At 45.7% G+C, this 20,683-nt stretch overlaps 1 protein-coding gene across 7 annotated transcripts in view; it reads left to right on the forward strand.

The window, feature by feature from the left end:
* Positions 1-20,683, forward strand: part of SMOC1 (SPARC related modular calcium binding 1) — a 155,084-nt gene that overhangs the window by 105,035 nt on the left and 29,366 nt on the right. For 4 of the 7 annotated variants that reach the window (XM_026008488.2, XM_072761844.1, XM_072761843.1 and 1 more), the window contains 2 exons: positions 12,572-12,628; positions 14,625-14,705. In XM_026008488.2, coding sequence (XP_025864273.1) covers positions 12,572-12,628; positions 14,625-14,705 — 138 coding nt within the window. Of the gene's footprint in view, positions 1-12,538; positions 12,629-14,624; positions 14,706-20,683 lie in introns of all 7 variants that reach the window. The other 3 variants (XM_026008486.2, XM_026008487.2, XM_072761845.1) reach the window with 1 other exon arrangement.

Here is a 20,683-nt window from a genome sequence, read left to right on the forward strand (position 1 = left end):
CCTCTTCTCTTTGTCTGCCACGGGCAGTGCAGAGAAAAGCAGGCTCGGGCCACCTGTAGGAAGGGCCACCTGAAGCCACACCTGTCCAGGAAGCTGGGGTTTGAAGGGGGACAGGGTGCGAGAGGGCATTTGTAATATCCTGTGTCGGCCGCTGAGGTCCCTCCCTCAGCTGCCACTTAAGAATGGAATGTGCTCCGGAGGGCAGCAGGTGGAAAGACACAAAGGCCCCTTGTTTGAGCTGGTGCCCACACGTGGCGTCTCCTGGACGGCACCTCCCTAGAGCTGGAGCTCGTGGCCTGAGGCCTGCTGCAGAGATGCGTGGCCTGGACCCTCGTGTGGGGTGAGAGGTGCCGCCACAAAGGAGGCGATGCCCCAGGTCTGGGTGGGAGAGTAGTGAGGGGGTGCTCAGGAGGCAACTGGGGGGGAGCGGGCCCAGGCATCTCTCTCTCCACCCTTCTTGCCTTTGGGAGTCTGCTCCGCTGACAGGGCTCAGAGGGATCGGTTCTCTCTGCCTGGAAGGAATGAAAAGGTGTATTGTGCGGAGACGGAGGGTCTGGTTGCCAGCCAGGAATTAGTCCCGCGGAGGAGAGGAGGAGAAGGCCGGGCAGAGGAGGCTGGGGGAGGAGGCTGGGAGAGATAGCAGGAGGAAGGGAGGAGGGAGCGAGGCCAGGCAGTAGCGGGTCACAGGCGGCGGCCCAGACAGGAGGCCTGGGTCCACAGGTGTGGGGCCCGAGGGGAGAAGGTGGGGGGAGGCGCTGTTATCTTACCCAGATGCACGTGCTCCGGAGGGGAGGAGGGTCAGAACTTCAGACTATTTACTTAATCCCTTGGAATGTCCTTTCCTCGCTCTGTTCTCTGGGCCCCTTGTGTTTAACGGACCCCTTTATAGGCACATGTGTGGTAATTAACACGTGCAGCGTAGGTCTCGGGCCATGTGTGTGAGTTTCAAATATCCATTGATCTGGAGCACTCCCATCCTGGCTCCCCTCCCCTTCTTCTCCTTTGGTCCTTGCCCTTGAAGAGAGATGCAAAGGGAGGGGCACACGTGCCTCCACATGTGTTTTATTGATGCTTCAGAGGACTATCAGAGAGAGGAGGGTGCAGGCAGCCCCGGAGCTCTGCGGATCTGCTGCTACAACAGCCGAAGGCTGCGGGGCCGGGGTAGAGGGGAGTCCACGGTTTCACCCGAGGCAGCTCAAAGCGCCTGGGCAGCAAACCGTGCGTAGGGATCACAGCTTTACCCTGAGTGGACTTTCCTGGCCCGCGGAGACTTGCAGATTTTTCCTGAGGTGTCTCTTTTCGGGGTCTTGCTGCTAAGGAACGTGGATGAATGGGGAGCTTCTGGGAGAGCCGAATACCAAGCCAGGGACGGGTCCTGGGCTGGGCGGATGGCTGGCGAGGTGCGGGCTGGGAGTTCTCAGCCTGGGGGGGGGGGGGGTGATGGCCGGTGAGGGACAATGAAATGGGAGAGGAGCGGGAGAGCCCTTGTAAAATTCTCGCTGGCGGTTCTCTGGGAGCTTTCTTTTTGTGAGCACCCAGGACCACGCAGGTCCCCGGCTGATGCGTCAGTAACCAGTGATTCAACGCTGAGGGCTGTCAGGAGTTTCCTGCAGTTGGCATATTTCCTCCAGTCACAGTTATTCATCCAGGGTCCCTTTCTGTGTCTTCATTCTTAGAGTCTGTCACGGAGTCTAGTCTACAGGTTGGTGCCAGCTTGAAAGACCTGTTGCTCAGGTGATGGCTTGAGCAGCACACTCATTCAGGGCTCAGGGATGTGCCTAGGGCACGGGTGAGGGATGGCAGGCACCCCAGACGATGGGGAGTGTGTGGCTTCTAGCCTCAGCCCTCCTGTGGTCAGTACACCCGAAGGAGACTCACCTCACTGCCCTGAAGCATGCGTCACGGCTATCTGAGGACATTCTATACGTGGAGCATCACTCCTGCTCAAAGGACTCCAAACTCTTCCCAGCTACCTGTCTTTCCTCTTCCCCAGCACTGAGGAAGAGGCAGGGTCATCCGCAGCCTTGTCAGCATTGCCCTTAGATGGCAACAGTCTGATTCCCTACCATCTGGGGTTGGGTTTGAATGGAGCCTGGCAGCTGATGACCTCTACGGGTTGGCCTCTGCTCGCACTGGATTTCCCCAGGGAGAAGCATTCATCCTGCTACAGCACCTGCTGAAGCAGAACCCAGGCCTAGGCAGCTCCAGTAACCTGTGAGGCAGTCTTCTGCTCTCTGCATGTGTGTTGCTGCTGCTTGCTGGTGCCCTGGGCCACCCTGACCAAGCCTGGCACACCAGTGTACCAGCTTTGCAGGGTTTGGTTGCAGAGGAGTGTGCGTGGGTGTGCTTGGGTGCTCATGCATCTGCTGTATCTCCTTCTTTCCTCTCTCCTCAGCTTGGCTCCATGTATTCAAGCCCTGCCTTCCACCTCAGTCCCCATTCTGGGCTCTCTGAAAGAAAGTTATACGTGGAAGATGCTGAATGAAGAGTTTGAGTCCCTGCCATATGCCCATATGCCCATATGCCATTTTCAAGAGAGGAAATGGGGTTGAGGGATCTGGAAAAGCCTCCTAGCCATAGATTCTTATGAGTCCCCAATGTTATTAGTAACCTTTGGTTGAAACTTGGCTTCTTATTTTTTGAAAGCTTCCTAAGTGCCAGGCTTGTTATAGTCACTGAGGACCCAGCAACAAGTAACATGATAAGAGCCCTTGCCTTGCCTTGTGGAACTCACATTCAAATGGTTCTTAGCCTCTTCTTATAGGGGTTGTCTTCAGGTGGAGGTAAAGCCTCCCAGGGGAGCACAGACTTCTAGAGGCTGGGAAGCTCTCACCTCTGCAGGGAGAAAGCAGGTGGTCCCTCCAAACAGCCGTGGTTGGTAGTTCCCATGGCCAGAGCCTCTAAGGAAAGACTTGGAGGAGACTACCTGGGATGAACTGCCCACTGGCAAGTTCATGATCCCTCTGCCTGGTACCTTTGTGGGGTCTCCCAGGGTCTAGGTGAGGGCCAGAGATGGTCAGGCCATTGAGAATATGTTCACTGGCTCACTGTTCCTTGACTGAGTTCTGTTCCAGACATGACCCAGGAAACTGGATGGAGGCAGAGATTTCAGTGTGTGGGTGCAAAGGCCTCCAGACCACGTCTGAACCACTTACCTCCAGCTCCTGTGGGAGAGGCCCACAAATTGCCTCTGTTGTACCAATACTGTTGTTGTACCAATTCTGTGCCCGCTGACAGAACACTGAGATCCAAGAGCTGCTTATTTACAAGTTTATGTGGAAAGGCATTGGAGCTAGGATAGCTAAAATAACTTTAAAATAAAAAATTAAGGAGTTATCACTCTCTCTGATTTTTTTTTAAACAAAGAGATCTTTAATGCTTTATTTCCTTGTGACCTTTTATGAATTTTAAATTCATGCTTCCCTGTGTTCTTCTGAACAAGTTGCTGTGAACTCCCTGATATATCCAGGCCTGCCGTGTAGCCTGTAGGGCCTAGAGTTTTCCCCAGGGAGTATAAATCCTAATCAGGCCCCTGACGCCTCCCCGTCCCTATCATTGGGACAAAAATGTTTGTTTCATTTCCTTTTTAAAAAATAACTTTTTTTTTTATTTTTGGTTCACAGCAAAATGAAGAGGAAAGTACACAGATTTCCCAGACAGTCCCTACCCCCACACAGGCAGAGCCTCCCCACTATCAACATCTGCACCAGAGTGGCACATTTGTTACAATTAGTGAGTCTTCACTGACACATCATTATCACCGAAGGCCCATAGTTTACGTTAGGGGTCACCCTGGGTGTTGTACTTTCTGTGGGAATGGACAAATGTATGGTGACACGTGTCTACTGTTAAAGTATTATACAGAGTATTTTCACTGTCCTAAAAGTCCTCTGGGTTCTCCATCCCTGGCCACCCCTGATCTTTTTACTGCCTCCGTAATTTTGCCTTTTCCAAAATATCACAAAGTTGAAATCATAATACTCCGATTAATACTTACTATGGTATAGTAATCAGGACAGTGTGGTATTAGCTGAGAAGGATGGCACTTTAGTGATTAGACACCCATAGACAAAAACAAGAAACCCCAAAACCTCAATCCAAACCTCATGTCTTGTACAAAAATTAATTAAAAATGGATGTTGGACTTAAATGTAAAATGTAAAACTAATAAAACTTTTAGAAGAAAACATAGAAGATCCTCAGAAATGATAGCTAGGGGATGCCTGGGTGGCTCAGCGGTTAAGCGTCTGCCTTCGGCTCAGGGCATGTTCTTGGAGTCCCGGGATTGAGTCCCATGTTGGGCTCCCTGCATGGAGCCTGCTTCTCCCTCTGCTTGTGTCTCTGCCTCTCTCTCTCTCTGTGTCTCCTAGGAATAAATTTAAAAAAAAAAGAAAAGAAAAAAAGAAATGATAGCTAGGTGAACCTAGAGCTTTTGTGTCTTAGAACAACACACACATAATTCGAAAAACTTAAAAGTTGAGAGATTAGACCTGAACGAAATTAAAAACTTGCTCTGAAAGATCTTGTTAAGAGAACAAAAATGTACAGACTGAGGGAAATACTTACAAACCTCATATCCGACATAGGACTTTTGTCTAGAACATGTAGAGAGCTCTCAGAAACTCAACCAGTTGAAAAGCCATTCCATTTAAAAATGGGCAAAATACACAAACAGACATTTCACCAAAGCACATATGTAGAAGGCAAATAAACACATAAAAGAGATGTTTGACATCATTAGTCATAAAGAAATACCAGTTAAGATCATGATAGGATATCACTATACACCTGTTACAGGAGCTTAAAAAAAAAAAAAAGGTGACAGTACCAAATACTGGTAAGGCTGTGGAGAAACTGGATCTTTCATACATTCTTGGTAAAAAGGTAAAATGATATAGATGCTCTGGAAAATACTTTGGAATTTCCTTTAAAGAGTAAACAATGAAACATACACTCCATATAATCTAGCAATGGCACTCCTGAGCATTTATCCCAGAGAAATGAAAACTTGTGTGTACACAAAAACCCATACCTGGATGATCACGGCAGCCTTGTCTGTGATAACTGAAGAGGGAAACAACTCAAATGTCCTTTTTTTTTTTTTTTAAGATTTTATTTATTTATTCATGAGAGACAGAGAGAGAGGCAGAGACATGGGCAGAGGGAGAAGCAGGCTCCATGCAGGGAGCCTGGTGTGGGACTCGATCCTGGGACCCCAGGATCACGCCCTGGGCTGAAGGCAGACGCTAAACTGCTGAGCCACGCAGGCACCCCTCAAATGTCCTTCAGTGGGTGAAACAGCATGGTGCCTCCACACCATGGAGTAGGGCTCAGCAGTAAGCAGGGACAGGCCGTTGGTATGTGCAAACCACAGCTTGGATGGATCTTGAGGGCATTATGCAGAGTGAGAGAAGCTGGTTTCAAAAGGTCATATACTGCATGGTTCCATTTGTATAACGTTCTAGAAAAGACAAGATTATAAAGATGGAGAAAGGATTAGTGGTTGCCAGGGGTGAGAGATCTTGTGGAGGAGGGGCAGTGTGATCATAAAGGGGCAGTAGTAGAGGGAGATCTTTGTAGTGATGGAAATGGTGTATTGCATAGAACCACCCCCCCAACACACACACACACACACACACACACACACACACACACACAGAAGTGATACATGTAAAACTGCTGGAATGTGAATAAGGTCCATGGATTATACCAGTATTAGTTTCCTAGCTCTGATATTGTACAATAATGAAGTTACCTGTATAATTATGTTACCTATGTATTTATATTCACCATAAGGATGTTATCAAGGGGAGAAACTGGGTGAAGGATACATGGAACTTCCCTGTAATATTTTTGCAACTTCCTGGGATTCTATAATTATTTTAAAATAAAGAGTCAAAAAAATTAGCCCAGTTCTCTTTGTGAACCCAGCTCTGAACTGACTCTGCTGCTGTTGGTTCCTCCTCCCTGCTCCTTTCCCCTCCTCGCCCCTCTCTCCCCTCCTTTCTCTCCTTCTCTTTCTCCTCCTCACCCTTCTCCTCTTTCTCCTCTTCTTCCATATCTGGTCTATTTTTTTTTTTTTTCACCAGCACCACGTTTTTACTTTTATTTAGGGGAATGGAGCTTGAGGATATAGGGAAGTGTTTGCAAAACGACAACTTTGATCTTGTTTTTACTTCTTTTGGAAGGGAGTATGCAGGTGGGTAGAGAGGGAATGTAAAACATTGACCTCTTGTTCTGGAAAGGACCTGAAGTGCCCAGATAACCCCTGTTCTCAAAGGTCAGAATTAGGACAGCTCACAGTACATTTATGAGCATTATTCATGGGACATGTATCTCAGGAAATGTTGACTAAAATTCCATCTTCTTCCTAGTATGATTTGGGCCAGGATCTTAAGGGACTTTTGCAAACAGGCACCGTTGCCTCCCTGTGACACCCAGAATACATCATTTCAACTTCCACACACTGGGTCTCTGAGTCACATGCTGAAGGGGCTGGTGGCTCTGGCATAAATGTGGTCCCATCAAAATCAAGAACCTTCCAGTACTTCTACCAGGCTGAAGTTTATCTCCATGTCTTTGTGAAAGATGACTAATGGCAGCCTAAAAGAGGGAGGGTGACCCGTGATGAACATGGTTTGGGCAGAGCCCAAGAATCGAAGGGGACTTGGGATCGTGGAGAGACCTTCCAAATCTTGGGGGGGGGGGGGGGTGGTGGTGATTTCTTTTTTCCTCGTTCTCCAAGGCTCCTCAGTCTCAGAGACCCCAAGAGATGCCATTAATACAGATTCCTCCTCTGGCCCCTTTGACACATTTGCTTTTGAAGGACCTGGAAGAGAAAGCTCTTTGTATGTGGTCAGAATAAACTCATTGTACACCCAAACAATTAACTCCTCAATGGACTTGCCAGCCCCTTGAAAGGCCGGGCCCTGCTTCCCTGGACCTCTTGGGCTCTATTCAGTCCCTTAAGCACACCAATGTTTTTGAGTTTTTGTTTTGTTTTGTTTGTTATTCTGAAAAGTCTTTCGCTAAGAATAGTCAGAGCGGATCAACATTGTCCTCAGCCTGCATTTATCTCCACTTGCCAGCGAATGTCAATCAGGAATCAAAAAGCCAAACAGAGGAGGCTTTGAACGGTGTCATCGGGGGTCGAAGTGACTTCCAGCTGTCTGTGCGTGGGCCAGGCCTTCTCGCAGGGCAAGGAATTGTGCTGTCACACAAACCCACTGTCTGGCCAGGCTTGCAGAGCCCGTGCAGGGGCTGCAACTTTCTGGGGGCTGCACCTCAAGGACAAGGCATGGTTGGCGGTTGGAGAGCTCAGGAGGCCAAATGCCAGGGCTCTGGGCCTAGGCAGTTTCCAGAGCAGCTCATTGCCTGTGGGCCTTGAGCAAATCACTTTCTTGCCCTAAGACTCAATCTCTTTTTATCTGCCTGGTCACTTCCTCTGTGCTGGCCAGTGGTGAGACTAGATGAGGAAAGCCACCTGCTAGAAATTGAGTGTTGCAAAATGTGGTCTCATTATTGTTGATCTTGACCTCATCCTTGAGAAATTTTTTCAGGTTTGCCTCATTCATTCATTCCTTCATTCATGAATGTAGTAAGCTTGCCTTGTTTTTTTATTTTGTTGTTCTATTTTTTATTTTACTTAAACCTTTTTTTAACATTTCCAAATTTATATTTTTCTCCCTGTAAGTAAAATGATAATCTTTGAATTGGCTTTTCTCAGCATTCTATCCTCTTCTCCTTGTTCTGGAAGAGAATTGTGGGGTTAAAGAGAACTAGAGTCCTACTACCATTTGAGATCCAAAAGTACCACCAATGATAAGCACCAGGCATCAAATCGTCAGGTGCATATATGTAAACGGAGATTCAGATATATTTTTCTTTAAAATATGTGGGAGAGTCTCCCCACAAATTAGGGATCATTGAAATAACTCAGCTGCTGCTGCTTGAGGTTTGATTCTAGATGACATTAGTACTACCTCCGCTTTTAACAGCTTTATTGAAGCATAATTACATACCATAAAATTTGCCCATCATAAATGTACAGTTCAACAAATTTAGCACGTTTTGAGCATTGTATAGCTGTTCCCAGGGAATATTTCCATCATTCCAAAAAGAAACCTTGTACCCATTTATAGTTACATCCACTACCTCCTCCAGCCCCAGGCACCTACATGTCTGGTCTCTGTAGACTTATCTTTAGTAGGCATTTAATCTAAGTGGAATCTTACGATATGTAATACTTGTACCTGGCTTTTTTCATGTAGTCTAATGTTTTTGAAGTCTATATATATCATCACATGTATTAGGAATTCATTCTTTTTCATTGCTGAGTAATATTCCATTATATGGATATATATATATATCACTATTTGTTCACCAGCTGACAAACATTTGGATTGTTTCCAGTTTGAGGCTGTTATAAGTAATGCTGCTATGGATATTTACATACCTGTCTGAGTGGACATATTTTTCTTTTTCTTGGATGGATTCCCAAGAGTGGAATTTCTGAGTCAAACAGTAATTTTCTATTTAACATTTTAAAGAAATTGCCAACGTGGCTACTCCATTTTACATTCCCACAGCAATGAACAAGGATGTTAGTTTCTCCTCACCCTTGCCAACATTTGGTATTTCCTATTTTTAAAATTTTAGCTATTCAAGTAGGTACATGGTGGTACCTCATTGTGTGTTTTTTTTTTCAAGATTTTATTTATTTATTCATGAGAGACACACACACACAGAGAGAGTCAGAGACACAGGCAAAGGGAGAAGCAGGCTCCATGCAGGGAGCCCAATGTGGGACTCGACCCCATGTCTCCAGGATCAGGCCCTGGGCTGAAGGCAGATGCTCAACCGCTGAGCCACCCAGATGTCCCTCCTCATTGTGGTTTTAATCTGCATTTTCTTACCAACTAATCTTGTTAAGCATCCTTTAATGTATCCATTAGCTAGCTGTCCATGCATTGTCTTTGGTGAAATGTCTATTAAAATACTTTGTTCATTTTAAAATTAGGCTGTTCATCTTCTTACTAAGTTAAAAGTTTACTTTATATTTTTAATTTAAAAACTTTGATAGGATTTTAATTTTGTAAATCCATTCTTAAAAGTTAGCAGTTGGATAGGATGGTTTGTCCTCATGGTATTTATACCTTTAAAGTCCTTGCTCATATATAGTGTCCTGAGGCCTTTAAAGTCTTTACTTCTGCACATTATTCCAAGCCTGGGGAGGCAGAGATCCTTCATTTTTAGAATAGGATATCACTGCCCAGAAAAGTGAGGCGTTCAGGTTGCCCACTTTGTTGGATGTAAAGCCAGGATCTGGAGTGTGACTCCACTGGAGACTGGGAGACTGAGTGGAAGCTTTTCTTTCTCCTCAGGACTCAGTGTGGGGCCTGGTATTGTCCCAAGCCTTGCCAGGAAGCAGAATTGATGTGGACCTTGGACCCAAGCCTTGGACCTGTGTTTGGTTGAAGGGTGCGCTTGTTTGCTGGGGTGGGAGCCAGGTGCCCAGGTGCCCGGAGATGATGGTCAGAGGGTCCTGTTGGCTTTGGCTTGGCTTCTCATCCTTTGGGTAGCTGAATTTCACAGGTGGTTCTCCTGGCAGTGCAGCACTCTGTCTTTTCTCACTTCATAAAGATTTCCACCTGGGGCCTCCATTGTGGCAGCACAGCTGTATCTCCTCACCCTTGGTGACCTTGCCCTGCAGGAAGATTCTCTCCCAGCACGTGCCTTCATGCGATGTGGGCCCTGGGCCTCCATCTGGGCAACCGTGGAGGTCCTCAGCCTGCAGAAGTGTGAAACGTCCCTGGGAGACTGGAAATACTTCTTCCTCTCCTTGAGCAACAGACCTTTGCTGATTACTACACCAGATGGGCAGTCCCAGACTCTCATCTGGCTGATGGGAGAAATAAGAATGTTTTCTGTTATTCTACTTCAGAGAAAGATACAGCTCTTGGAGTATGGGGAGATTATAGTTGAATATTAAAATATTGCATGACCTATTTTTTCACTGGGGATCTCACCATTGTCCCTCTGGGAATGTTTCTCACTTTCCCTTTGTTACCCATAAGACCCCTAAAGTGAAGCCACTCCGTATGGAGGGGCTGAGCACATCGTGCTGGGCTATTTAAACTGTGAACTCTTCATCCGGCAGGAGCAACCAAATGTGCATTGCAGCTGCCAAAAGACTTCATTCAGTGGCTCATTGAATTCAATGGAAAGAGGTGTTAATAGAGTCAGGGGGAGTGATGCTGTTAAAAAAAAAAGTGACATTGTGTGGTTCTGCTCTGTGTTTATTCTCCCTCAATGACTTCCAGATCAAACTGACACAGTTTTGCATCAAAAGATGCCTGTTCTGGACTCCAGTTTGAGGCAAATAAGATATACAGCAAGCTAACTCTCCCCCTACTATATCTCCTTCCTTGGGATGATTGTCAGATAGTTCAGGATTGCCTTGGCCCCTGTGGGAGTTGGGTCTTGGTGTCAGCACAGGAGAATAATAGCAGGGTCATGTGTCACGCAACTGTCGGTTTGCTGGCTTCAGCCTCCAGCCATGATTAGGGTCTCTCTAGCTCGCCAGGCTGCAGATCCCAAGGGTGGGGTGTTGGTGCAAGAAAGGGATCAGAACTCTGTTTTTCGTCCCTCCCTGATAAGATGTAGGGAAGTCGGCCAAAGGTTTTGGGAGCTCTAAATGGTGGAGGATTGTTATTATGGGTGATCTGACTGGCGTCTCAGAGACTGAGAACTTGCATTCTCCATAGTTAATGAACTACATGAAGAGGATTAAGAGGTACAACCTTCAAGTTACAAAATAAATAAGACATGGGGATGTAACGTACAGCATAGGGAATATAGTCAATAATATTGCAACGACTTGGTGTGGTGACAGATGGTAACTAGACTTACTGTGGTGACCATTTTGTAACCTATGTAAACATCAAATCACTATGTTGTACCCCTGAAACTAATATTAAATTGTATGTTAATTATTCTTCCGTAAAAATAAATAAATAAATACAAATTATAATAACCAAAAGCTTAAAAATAATAACCATTGGCAAAACAAATAAATACATAAAAATAAATACATATAAAACAAATATGTGAATAAAATGATAGGAAATAAAGTTAATGCTTGGAGAATATAGTGTTCAATTGTAAAAGATCTCTGGGGGATGGTATAATCATCACACTGCCTGAGACCACGGGGTTCTTCTTCCTCTCCCCTGCCTAGGGAGAAACAGAGAAATCTCTAAACTATGTGTTCTCAATGGGGTCAGAGACACCAAGAAGGCAAAATTGATTGAGGGGGCAGAGGGGCAAAAGAATTTTTGCTCTTTTTATGTATAAAGTACAGATATACCTACAGTACATCAATAAATATACAGTGTTTCTGTTTTATTAATATTTCATTAGGAAGATGATTAGGGAAAAAGTCTAAAAATGTTCTTTAGGTGGGCAATAATGAAAAAAAGTTGAGAGACACTGTCCTACACTAAAGTGGGGATCCCCTCCCACTTTTGGGGATCTTGATGAAAGTAACTCAGAGTCCTGAAAGGTAGGTAACATCTACACTCACTCCTGACCTGCAGAGGTTCTTGCTCTGCAGAGAGCTGCCAACACTAGCTGGAATGATGTGCATTAGGACTTTGTTACTGGAACTTCCTGCTTCTGTCGTCTATGGTAGAAATTTGAAAGCAAATCCAGGGTGCAGTTTCTCACATTCCCTTCTATTTTGTTTGCCTCTACTTCTCACGGGGAATTGGAGGACATGATGTTTCACAATTAAAAGTGTTCTAAGGGTTCCTGATTCTCTTCAGTTTAGCATACTGGAGAGAGGATGGTCCTTCCTGCCTTCTCTTCCTTTTTAGGGGAGGATAGAGAATTAGCTAGGTATTCAGGAGACTATAGCACCACCATTTCTTGTTTTCCTTAAGCTCTTCAATGAGGGCCACTAGGTACTAGGCTGGTACCTTTCACAAGGGGGCAGGATAGGAACTGGAGACACCAGAATTTGATGCCATAAAGTATGCCAACCTTATCCTAACATGCCTGGCCAAAAATCCAGGGCTGCTGGGGAAGATGCCCACCAACCCCCTAGCCCAGCTTTCCTGTGGGGTGGCTCAGGGGCTGACAGAGTCATCATGCTGGTGCATGTGGGTTGATGACGAAGGGCCCTCCAAAGCCATGATAGTTGAACTCCCTTTTGTCCCTCCCCTGGGATGGTGAACACAGTACCTGGGTTTGTCTTACTAATGGTGCCTCTCGGTGGTTCTTTTATTTCTTTTCTTTCTCTCTTCCTTGCTCTCTCTTCCTTCCTTCCTTCTCCCTTCTTCCTTCCTTTCTTTCTTTCTTTCTTTCTTTCTTTCTTTCTTTCTCTTTTTTTCTTTCTTTCTTTCTTTCTTTCTTTCTTTCTTTCTTTCTTTCTTCCCTTTCTCTTTGGTCTCTTCACTGGGACTTGGCCGGGCCATGTGCAAACCCCAACCATTCAACAGTGCTGGAGAGTAGATAGTATTTACCTCAATAATGGTAGTCTCTTTTCGATTCTTTTTAACCCTCAATTCAGATGACGGGTCTAAACCGACACCCACGATGGAGACTCAGCCTGTGTTTGATGGAGATGGTAAGCTCTTGTATTACGCATTACTTCCGACTCATATTCTCCCACCCGTTTTTAGATTTGAGGAATGTCTTTCCTTTGGATGTTTATATAAGCTTTATTATTAGTTTTTTTTTCTTTTTTAATTTCAATTTTTCCCAGTTTAGGCTGCGTTGTTTTAACCTTTTAAAAAAATGCAAATCCTCCCAGGAACTGGTACACTCTCTACTTCTGGAAAGGCTCTCTGTTCTAGCCAGGCTTCCTGCGTGGCTGTTGCTGTCCAACAATAACACAGCCTGGATGGACCCTTTGAGCTGCCAAGACCAAGGAGCAATGGCTGAGAAAGACAAGCCAGCATGTCCCTTCAGTAGATGAACCAACATTAAAAGTCCTTTCTCTGTGCCCAGCATTGTGCTAGGCCTCTGGGTGACCAAGAAGGAATAGATAAGATGAAGCCTTTGCTCTCAAGACAGTGACAACTATTGGAGAGCTTTATGTGTTAAATTATATGGTCTCAGTTTTTATCATAAGGGACGTCTGTGGAAGAAAGAACTTACAGCAGTCTGGGGAAAAGGCTATGGGAAGAGATGGGACCTGGATTGGACCTTGAAAGGGGAAGGGAAGAATCAGGACATTGCAGTGGGGGAACTGGTGTGGACAGAGGGGAGAGTATGGTGGGAATGGGGTATAGTGGGAAAGTAGGAGGAAAGAGATTGGTTGGTGGACCTGGTTTGGCTAAGTTGGACCTTGAGAGCTGAGTCCAGGCATTTGAGAGAATTCTAGGGGAAGAGAAATAGTGTGGCTGTTAGCAAGAAAGAGGCTGGATGTTCCTGGAGGTATGAGGAGTAGACAGAAGGAGCATGGGGTGCAGAAGGCTGGCCTCTATTTAAGTTTGAGCTGCTCATGGCCTGCATTCTTCAGTGTGCTTTGCTATGCACTCAAGGTTCCCATGAGGAGAAGTAGGAAGCTTGGCAGAGTGCAGTTTCTGGAAAGTCTGACAGCAAGGTTCAGCTCTCAGTGCAATATGCAGTGACCTTTGAGCAACTTTCAGCTGGTGTATCCGCCTGAATCACGAGACTGGACAGGGAGACAGGAATAAAGAAAAATTGTGCTACTGGTTGGTACTGTCACTATGGATGTCCCTAGCAGAGGTCAGCTCTAGATAGAAGGATTGAAATGTGAGCTATCCTTTACAACTGGTCATTTAGTGGAATGCATATATATGTATTGATGTCTAGAAATTCAGATGTTTCTGTGATCCACAAATCTCCTGGATTTTTGGCAAGTCTGGGATCCTGGGGGATCAGATGGGAAATGGAGACCATGTCACCTTGGGAGATTGCTCCAACAATCTCACTGAAGAACTAATCACTCTACAGTGTGTTCAGGGTCCTCCTGATTCTTATAATATCACTAGTCCACTGTGTGACCCAAGCCCTGAAGGGCCTAGAGGCTCCCAGCAAGCTCTCTAGATGGAGGCTTTCAGCCTCTGTTCAACAAGAAACCATTAGGAAGGATATTGACGCACACATTGGACTCATCACTTTCCTTCCCACGTGGAACAGAGTCTCAGCAAGCTGAAATCTGTTGTGGCTCAGCCATTTCCTCCAAAATGGTCTCTGTGGTTTGTTTGGCATTCATTTGTTGATTTATCCCCTTTAAATCTTCGTCCAGGGAAGCAGCTGAGAGAGACTTGGCTTGGCCCATGCTCCTCACCTCCTGGGATAATATTTTTATTCCTGGATGGAGCAGCTCAGCGCCTCTGGACTTAGACCACTCTGCCCCTGAGCACGGGAGGCCCTGGTTGGCTCCTAAGAGCTGGCAGGGAGGGGAGCTTCTGTAGTGAGAAGGGAGAGGGCATTGGGACAAAGTGGATGTGAAATGAGGGAGGAAACTCAAAGCCTTGATGCCTCAGGCTTTAGAAAAATCTCCTTGAGTCTGGGGATCATACTTCAAGTTAACTACTCCCTTTGCCTAGACTTTATTTTCTGTCCTTTTTCTCTCTCTTTTTTTCCCCCAGAAATTACAGCCCCTACTCTATGGATTAAGCACTTGGTAATCAAGGACTCCAAAGTGAACAACACCAACATAAGAAATTCAGGTAAAGAATCTGCCCGGGACTGGATACATGCCTGATTTGCCTGGGGTTGCCCCATGGTTGCTCCCCTACCACCTGTTGTGTGGGCTTGGGCAAATCATCTAACCTGTCTTGTCTTCAACTTCTACAGCTGTAAAATGAGATTACATGAGTTAATCCCTTACAACTTTAATTTTCTTCAATTAATAGCTCAGGGATCATCTTTTGTGAGTAGCTGATCCTTTTAGCAAAAAATCTTTTGACTGTTTTAATTGACTCTATTTTAATTGACTATTTTAATTGATTCTTTATATGCCATGCAGAAGAATTCAAAAAAATGATCTGGCATGGAAAAGTTGGACTTCAGGTCATAAGAGACTTAGTTCTATGCATTTTTTAAGGCTCAAATAGCTGCTTACATTCATGTCTTTTCTCATCTGATCTTTTGAGGGTCTTGTGAGTGGTCGGGTTTTGGTACTGGCTGAACCCCCTGCAGAAATGTGATAATTTTTGGAGGGTGATCAGATTTGTAGGACTCATTCACTGAATTCATTTATCATCTATGAAAACCAAAGTCAATAAAGCTCATTTATCATCATAAAGACCAGATGTCCACCAACAGGAAAATGTGTTAACAAACCCAGTCTGTATCTCCATCGTGTGGAAATCATCCTTCTTTCAGCCTAAGACTTCATTATGAGAAATGCCCCTCTGCATAATTTATGCCTGCATAAATTTGGTGAATTTCATTTCAGCCATATCATTTTTTCCTTATGGGTATCAAGGTCTATAAACAAAAGATACATCCTTTGAACTGATGGGCAGCGTTTTACTGTTAATGAATGAGTGGGCTGTCATCAGCCCCCTTTAGTCTTCTCTGTCCTAAAGATGGTAGGGTGGGAACCTGAGTGTAAGAAGTGAGTTACCCCTTGAGCTGAATCCATGCAGCTTTAGTTGATTTTCTCAGTGATGTGGGCTGGTCAGTACCTCTGCATGTTCTCTGGTTCCCCGTTTGATAAAAGCTGGAAGTATGGGATGATGGGGTTGGGAGGTTGTGGTAGGCAATTGGGAATGTTAACGATACCGTTTACAGTGAGAATTCTTTAATCGGGAAAGAATTCATTTGTCATTGTGAGCCAAAGCTTCTTTGTAGAACCTTCTTCCATCTCCCTTCTTGCTGTTAGGCAAATATGGTAAGTCAACGAGACATGGTTTTGGTGCCTGGGGTACTTGAAAGTGACATCCACCACTGGTCCCCCTGTTCCCTGAATCCCCCTGCCCCCAACAGGGCTGCAAAGCCCAGGGTGAGGCTTCATTCTCACTCTATGACCAGTGGCAGGAATGAGGGTCAGCGCTTTCTGAAATTCTACAGCACCGTTTGCCTGGAACACTCACTTGACATTCAGCAGTCGCTTCTAGAAATTGCTTCTTTTTCATCTACCAGTGGCTAATTTCTCTGCCTAAGCTCTAAACTCCGTGAGGGCAAGGGCTTTGTGGCCTATTATATCTATTATAGAATCTAGCTCACTGTGTTTGATTGCTCTGGGGGAGGACAGAGGAGAAAAGACCATCATCACCATCATCATCAAAATCAGAATCATCCTGTCAGGTCCTGCACACCTTGATGTGTGTTATCTCACTGAAGCTTCACCGCAACCTGATGAGATAAGTATTGTTATCGCCTACATCTGACAGATGAAGAGTTGGAGGCTGAGAGGGAGGAAGTAACTTATCCCGGGTTCCAGCTAGTAAGGGGTGGGGCTGGAGAAAATGATTTATCTCTGCAGAATGGAGTGCTTGTCATCTTGGGCTGTTTCCTCGGAAGGAAGTCAAGTGGTGATGTGAAGTTATTGGATGTTTGCTTCCACTCAAGTTCTTTGGCTTTCCATTCCTACTCACCCTGTATAGTTTCCAACTGGATGAGTATTGGATCTTATTGAGAAATGGTTTCCAGGCAGGTACAACCACCTTCCTTTTGTTGGCATCACCCAGCCACCTTCATGTTTCCCTGGTTGGCCCCAGTTATGTTCGGAAGGTTAGTGTATAGAACAGGAGAGTTCAGGGAGAACTGAAGATTCCCTGGGAGAAACTGAGACCAGCAATAACTATCAGAGATCAATACCTTAGGCATTTTCTAATAAACTGAGGACTTTCTCCATCATGATCGAGTGGTAATACTGAGTACCTGTTGGTCCTTTTAATGGAATTATGTGTAAAAGACATATAGGAAGGGATTGGTGAGTGGCCATCTGTTTGTTCATGCAAATAACGTTTTATTGGAGCACAGCCACACCCATTTATTTACATATTGTCTATGGCTGTTTGGGGGTTGCAACAGTAGAGCTGAATAGTTGTGACAGAGACTGTCTGGCCTGCAAAACCCAAAATGTTTACCATCTGACCCCTTACAGAAAGCAGTTTGTTGGTCCTTGGCCAATGGGATTGAAATAGAAGCATTTGGATGGGAACATATGCATGGGTGTCTTTCTGGGTTTTAGCCCCTCTCATAGGCCAGACAGAAGTAGGGACTGTGCCTCCTGAGATGTTTCCTGACATGCCCAGGGAAGCCTGCATCGGCTCAGGAACTCTGGGCAGCTGACATAGCCCTGCCCCGTCTAACATTAACCTTTTGTAAGCTTTAACATTCTGTTCTGGTGCATGCTCTCACAAATGGGATGCCAGGGAAGCTTCCTGAGGACTGGCTTTTGTGGGCAGAGGTAGGGAATCATTTGTATATAGGAGTGGTAAACCTTGTAATGGCATTGGTAGGGGCTTTGGTATTGGACAAACCAATAGGCCTGGCTTCTAGTGCTAGCTTCCTGTGAGAGGCTGTGACCATGAGAAAGTTCTCAGTGCCTTGCAGGGTTTTTTGGGGGGATTCAACAATATATATGAAGTGCCTAAGGCAGAGTAGGCATATCATGAAAGAATTAAAAAATAATGGCTACTCTTGATGGGATATCTTATATATATTGTGCCAACAGCCATTCTTCAGGTTATTTCATTCAGTTTGATGAGAAATCAGAGAACACTTTAATGATAATTCATGTCTAGGCAGCCGGCTCTGGTATGGACCAGAGCCTCTGGGTCAAGCCCCTGAGGCAGTTTCCCATTACAGTTTGCCAGAGGTTCGGGGCTAGGTGAGCTTCAGCCCCCACCTGTGGGGAGGGTGAAGTGGGTTGCAGAAGCCAGTCTAGGTGAGAGCTTTCCCACTCCCTCTCAGAGGGAGAAGGCTATCCCAGTTCCTTCTACACCCCAAACATCCTTCTTTCACACTCAGACCCTGTGACGCCAGGTTTGTTTTCTGGCCTGGGGACTATTGATGTTGGAAAGGTTCCACTGGGCAGCTGAAGCTTTGCAATAACATGACACATATGCCTGCAGACTTATCCTGTCTCCTCTCCTCCTGGAGGTGTCGATCCTTGTTTTGAAGGCTTTGTCTTGTGTTCACCGTGGTCAGTGTTGCCTTTTGAGTACTTGGCAGCCTCAGCATTGATAGGTTTGCCTCTTTGAACTCCTGTCTCTGATTCTTGTCTCTGTTGCACCAGGGACTTCTCTTGCATTCAGGAAGACCACGTACCTAGCCAGCCAACACCCTAGAACTTGACAGCAGCCATCTCCTCACATAGACAGAAGTGTTGGCCAGAGACTCTGTTCTGCTTTTAGAACCAAACATGAAATCTCACTGAGTTTTTGGTATCAGAGGCTAGCTACCAAGGCATTTCTTAATATAGCCAGAGTTTAAAAATCTTTTTAATCATCTACATTTTATAGAAGAAAGCAAAGAGATTAAAGAAATGACGAAAACTAGGTTTTGTCTCATTCTCTGTCCCATATTCCATGTCCCACTGCTTCTAATTTTACTACGTGCAGACACTCTCCTACAGCTGTGATTTATAAAAGTCTCTCTCCACCCTCCCCTTTTTTTCCCTGTATAGCAGAATTCTGTGTTTTCTTGTCTGGGAAAATACTCTGAGGAAATATGGTTGTGTGAGCCTCAACTCTTCTCTTGGGGCAGCACACTGACACTCTCAAGGTACATAGGCCCTTTCCCTCTGCCCCCACGTGGCTGGCTAACTCTTGAAGCCACTGGTGGGGTCATTTGACTTCTCTTCTTCCTTCCCTGTCTCTTTCTTTCTTTTCCTGCCACCTATCCTATGTTAACTTCTTTCATGATCTGATCTGGGATTTCGAGAAGGCCCTAGAACCCAGCCCTGAGGGTGAAATCCAAAAGGACTTGCTTTTCCTCCCTTGCCTCTTTGCCCGCCAGAGCTTCCTTCCTTCCGGGCATCACTGAACGCCGCAGCTTGTGGAGGCTGTTTCCCAGAGACAGAGTCGTCTGCAGGGATACAGGTGGAAATGCATATCCTTTAAGTTTTGCTGCAAAAACAGCCCATCTCCTCACACACGGGAGCATTTGCCTAACTCACCATCCACGTGGCAGGTAAGCTGTTGGCAGCACCCCTGCTCTTACCTGCCGGCGTCAGAGCCATGCTCCTCCCGGCCTGTTGCGGGCCCTTGGTGGCATTTTGGACTGCTCCTTCCTCACCAGGGAAACTCCTATCAGGACAGCTGCTATGACTTGGATGTGGGGTCACTGAGGCAACTGTGCCTCCCAGCCGGATCCCCCAGCCCCCAAACCGGCGCTCTTGGCCTGCCCAAAAACCGCGGGCTGATGTAATGACCTGAGGCCTGGAAAAATAAACAGCTCTCAGGGAAACCAGCAGTAGCCGTTGTAAGCAAATCCCCCACAGCCACCTGGAACCTTGCACATGACGTGATTGGAAGGAAGAATGAGTAATCCGCTAACGTTAGCAGCCGAGGACGGGTCTGGGCTTGTGAGCATTTAAAATATCTGTATAAAAACAAACCCTTGATGTTTATTTCTATAACTGGCCTTCTGGATGTCTGCCCATCTATCTTCTGCAGGTGTCTTGGTCAGTCACGGCCAGTAGAATGGAGCTGAAGACAGGGAAGGCTGGTCATCCCTCTGCCTCTCTCCATAGCAACATGGCCTTTCTCAAGTTTTCCCTTTGCAGACACATTTGCCATAAACACATTTGAAGGCCCCAGAGAGCCCAGCCCCTTGTTTTAAAATTCGCTTCCCCAGTTATCTTGCTCCTTCACCCCACTGTATCTGCTTTGGCCATAGGGGTACGGTGGTGGGACAAGCTGAAGTGAGAATACGATTGGCCTCTGGGCCTTGCTTGAACAGCAAAGGTTTTTTCGGTAGGTGAGTTTGTATGCTTTTTGGTCTTGATTGCAAAACCATGTACCCTAGCCTTTTCTTTTGACCTCTGCTACTAAAAATCTGAAATTACTAAAGGTCTGCTAGGGTACTGTAATTGGCTCCTTCCAATTTGCTAGAAGTAAACTATGATCTGTGCTTTGTCTAGGATCCTCATTCTGTGTTTATTTATAAAATGGCTTTGCAAGAAGGCAGGGTATCTGTCTTATAAACACACTCACGCGTTAGTGTTTTGGGGAATGAAGAGTGAAGTTATGATATGTTATTTGACAAATTTAAAACTGCTTGTCCATTCTCCGCTCCCACCCCTGCCCCGGCATGTGCCCCCTCCTTCCTTCTTGCCTGAATTTTAATTTGCCAGCTCTTGATCTTAAAGAACAGAGCTTGTCAGATCAAGGTCAATGAAGTTACTGAGCAAAACTAGAAAGAAGACAGCTTGCCACTTCTCAGTACTTCTCATTGCAAAACCACTGGGAAGCATTTCACATTCTTTTTGGCGGAAGGGTCATCTGAGCTCACTTAAGGCAGCAGAGATGGGGCCTTTTCTAAAATTTGTGGGGATGTGAGTCAGTGACGCTTTGGGGGAAAAGTTAAAAAAAAAAGTGCCTATATGCTATATTGGGATCATCTGTCCTCGAAGAACTGTCTTCTGTAGAATTTATATCTTGTTTTCCTCCACTTCTCAGTTTCTTCTGTGTGGGAGGGTAGAGGTCCTTGCTTCCAACGATGGCGAACCATGCATGGCCATTTTAGG

The sequence above is a fragment of the Vulpes vulpes genome, chromosome 6 (genome assembly GCF_048418805.1).
Source record: "Vulpes vulpes isolate BD-2025 chromosome 6, VulVul3, whole genome shotgun sequence".
Taxonomy (NCBI): domain Eukaryota; kingdom Metazoa; phylum Chordata; class Mammalia; order Carnivora; family Canidae; genus Vulpes; species Vulpes vulpes.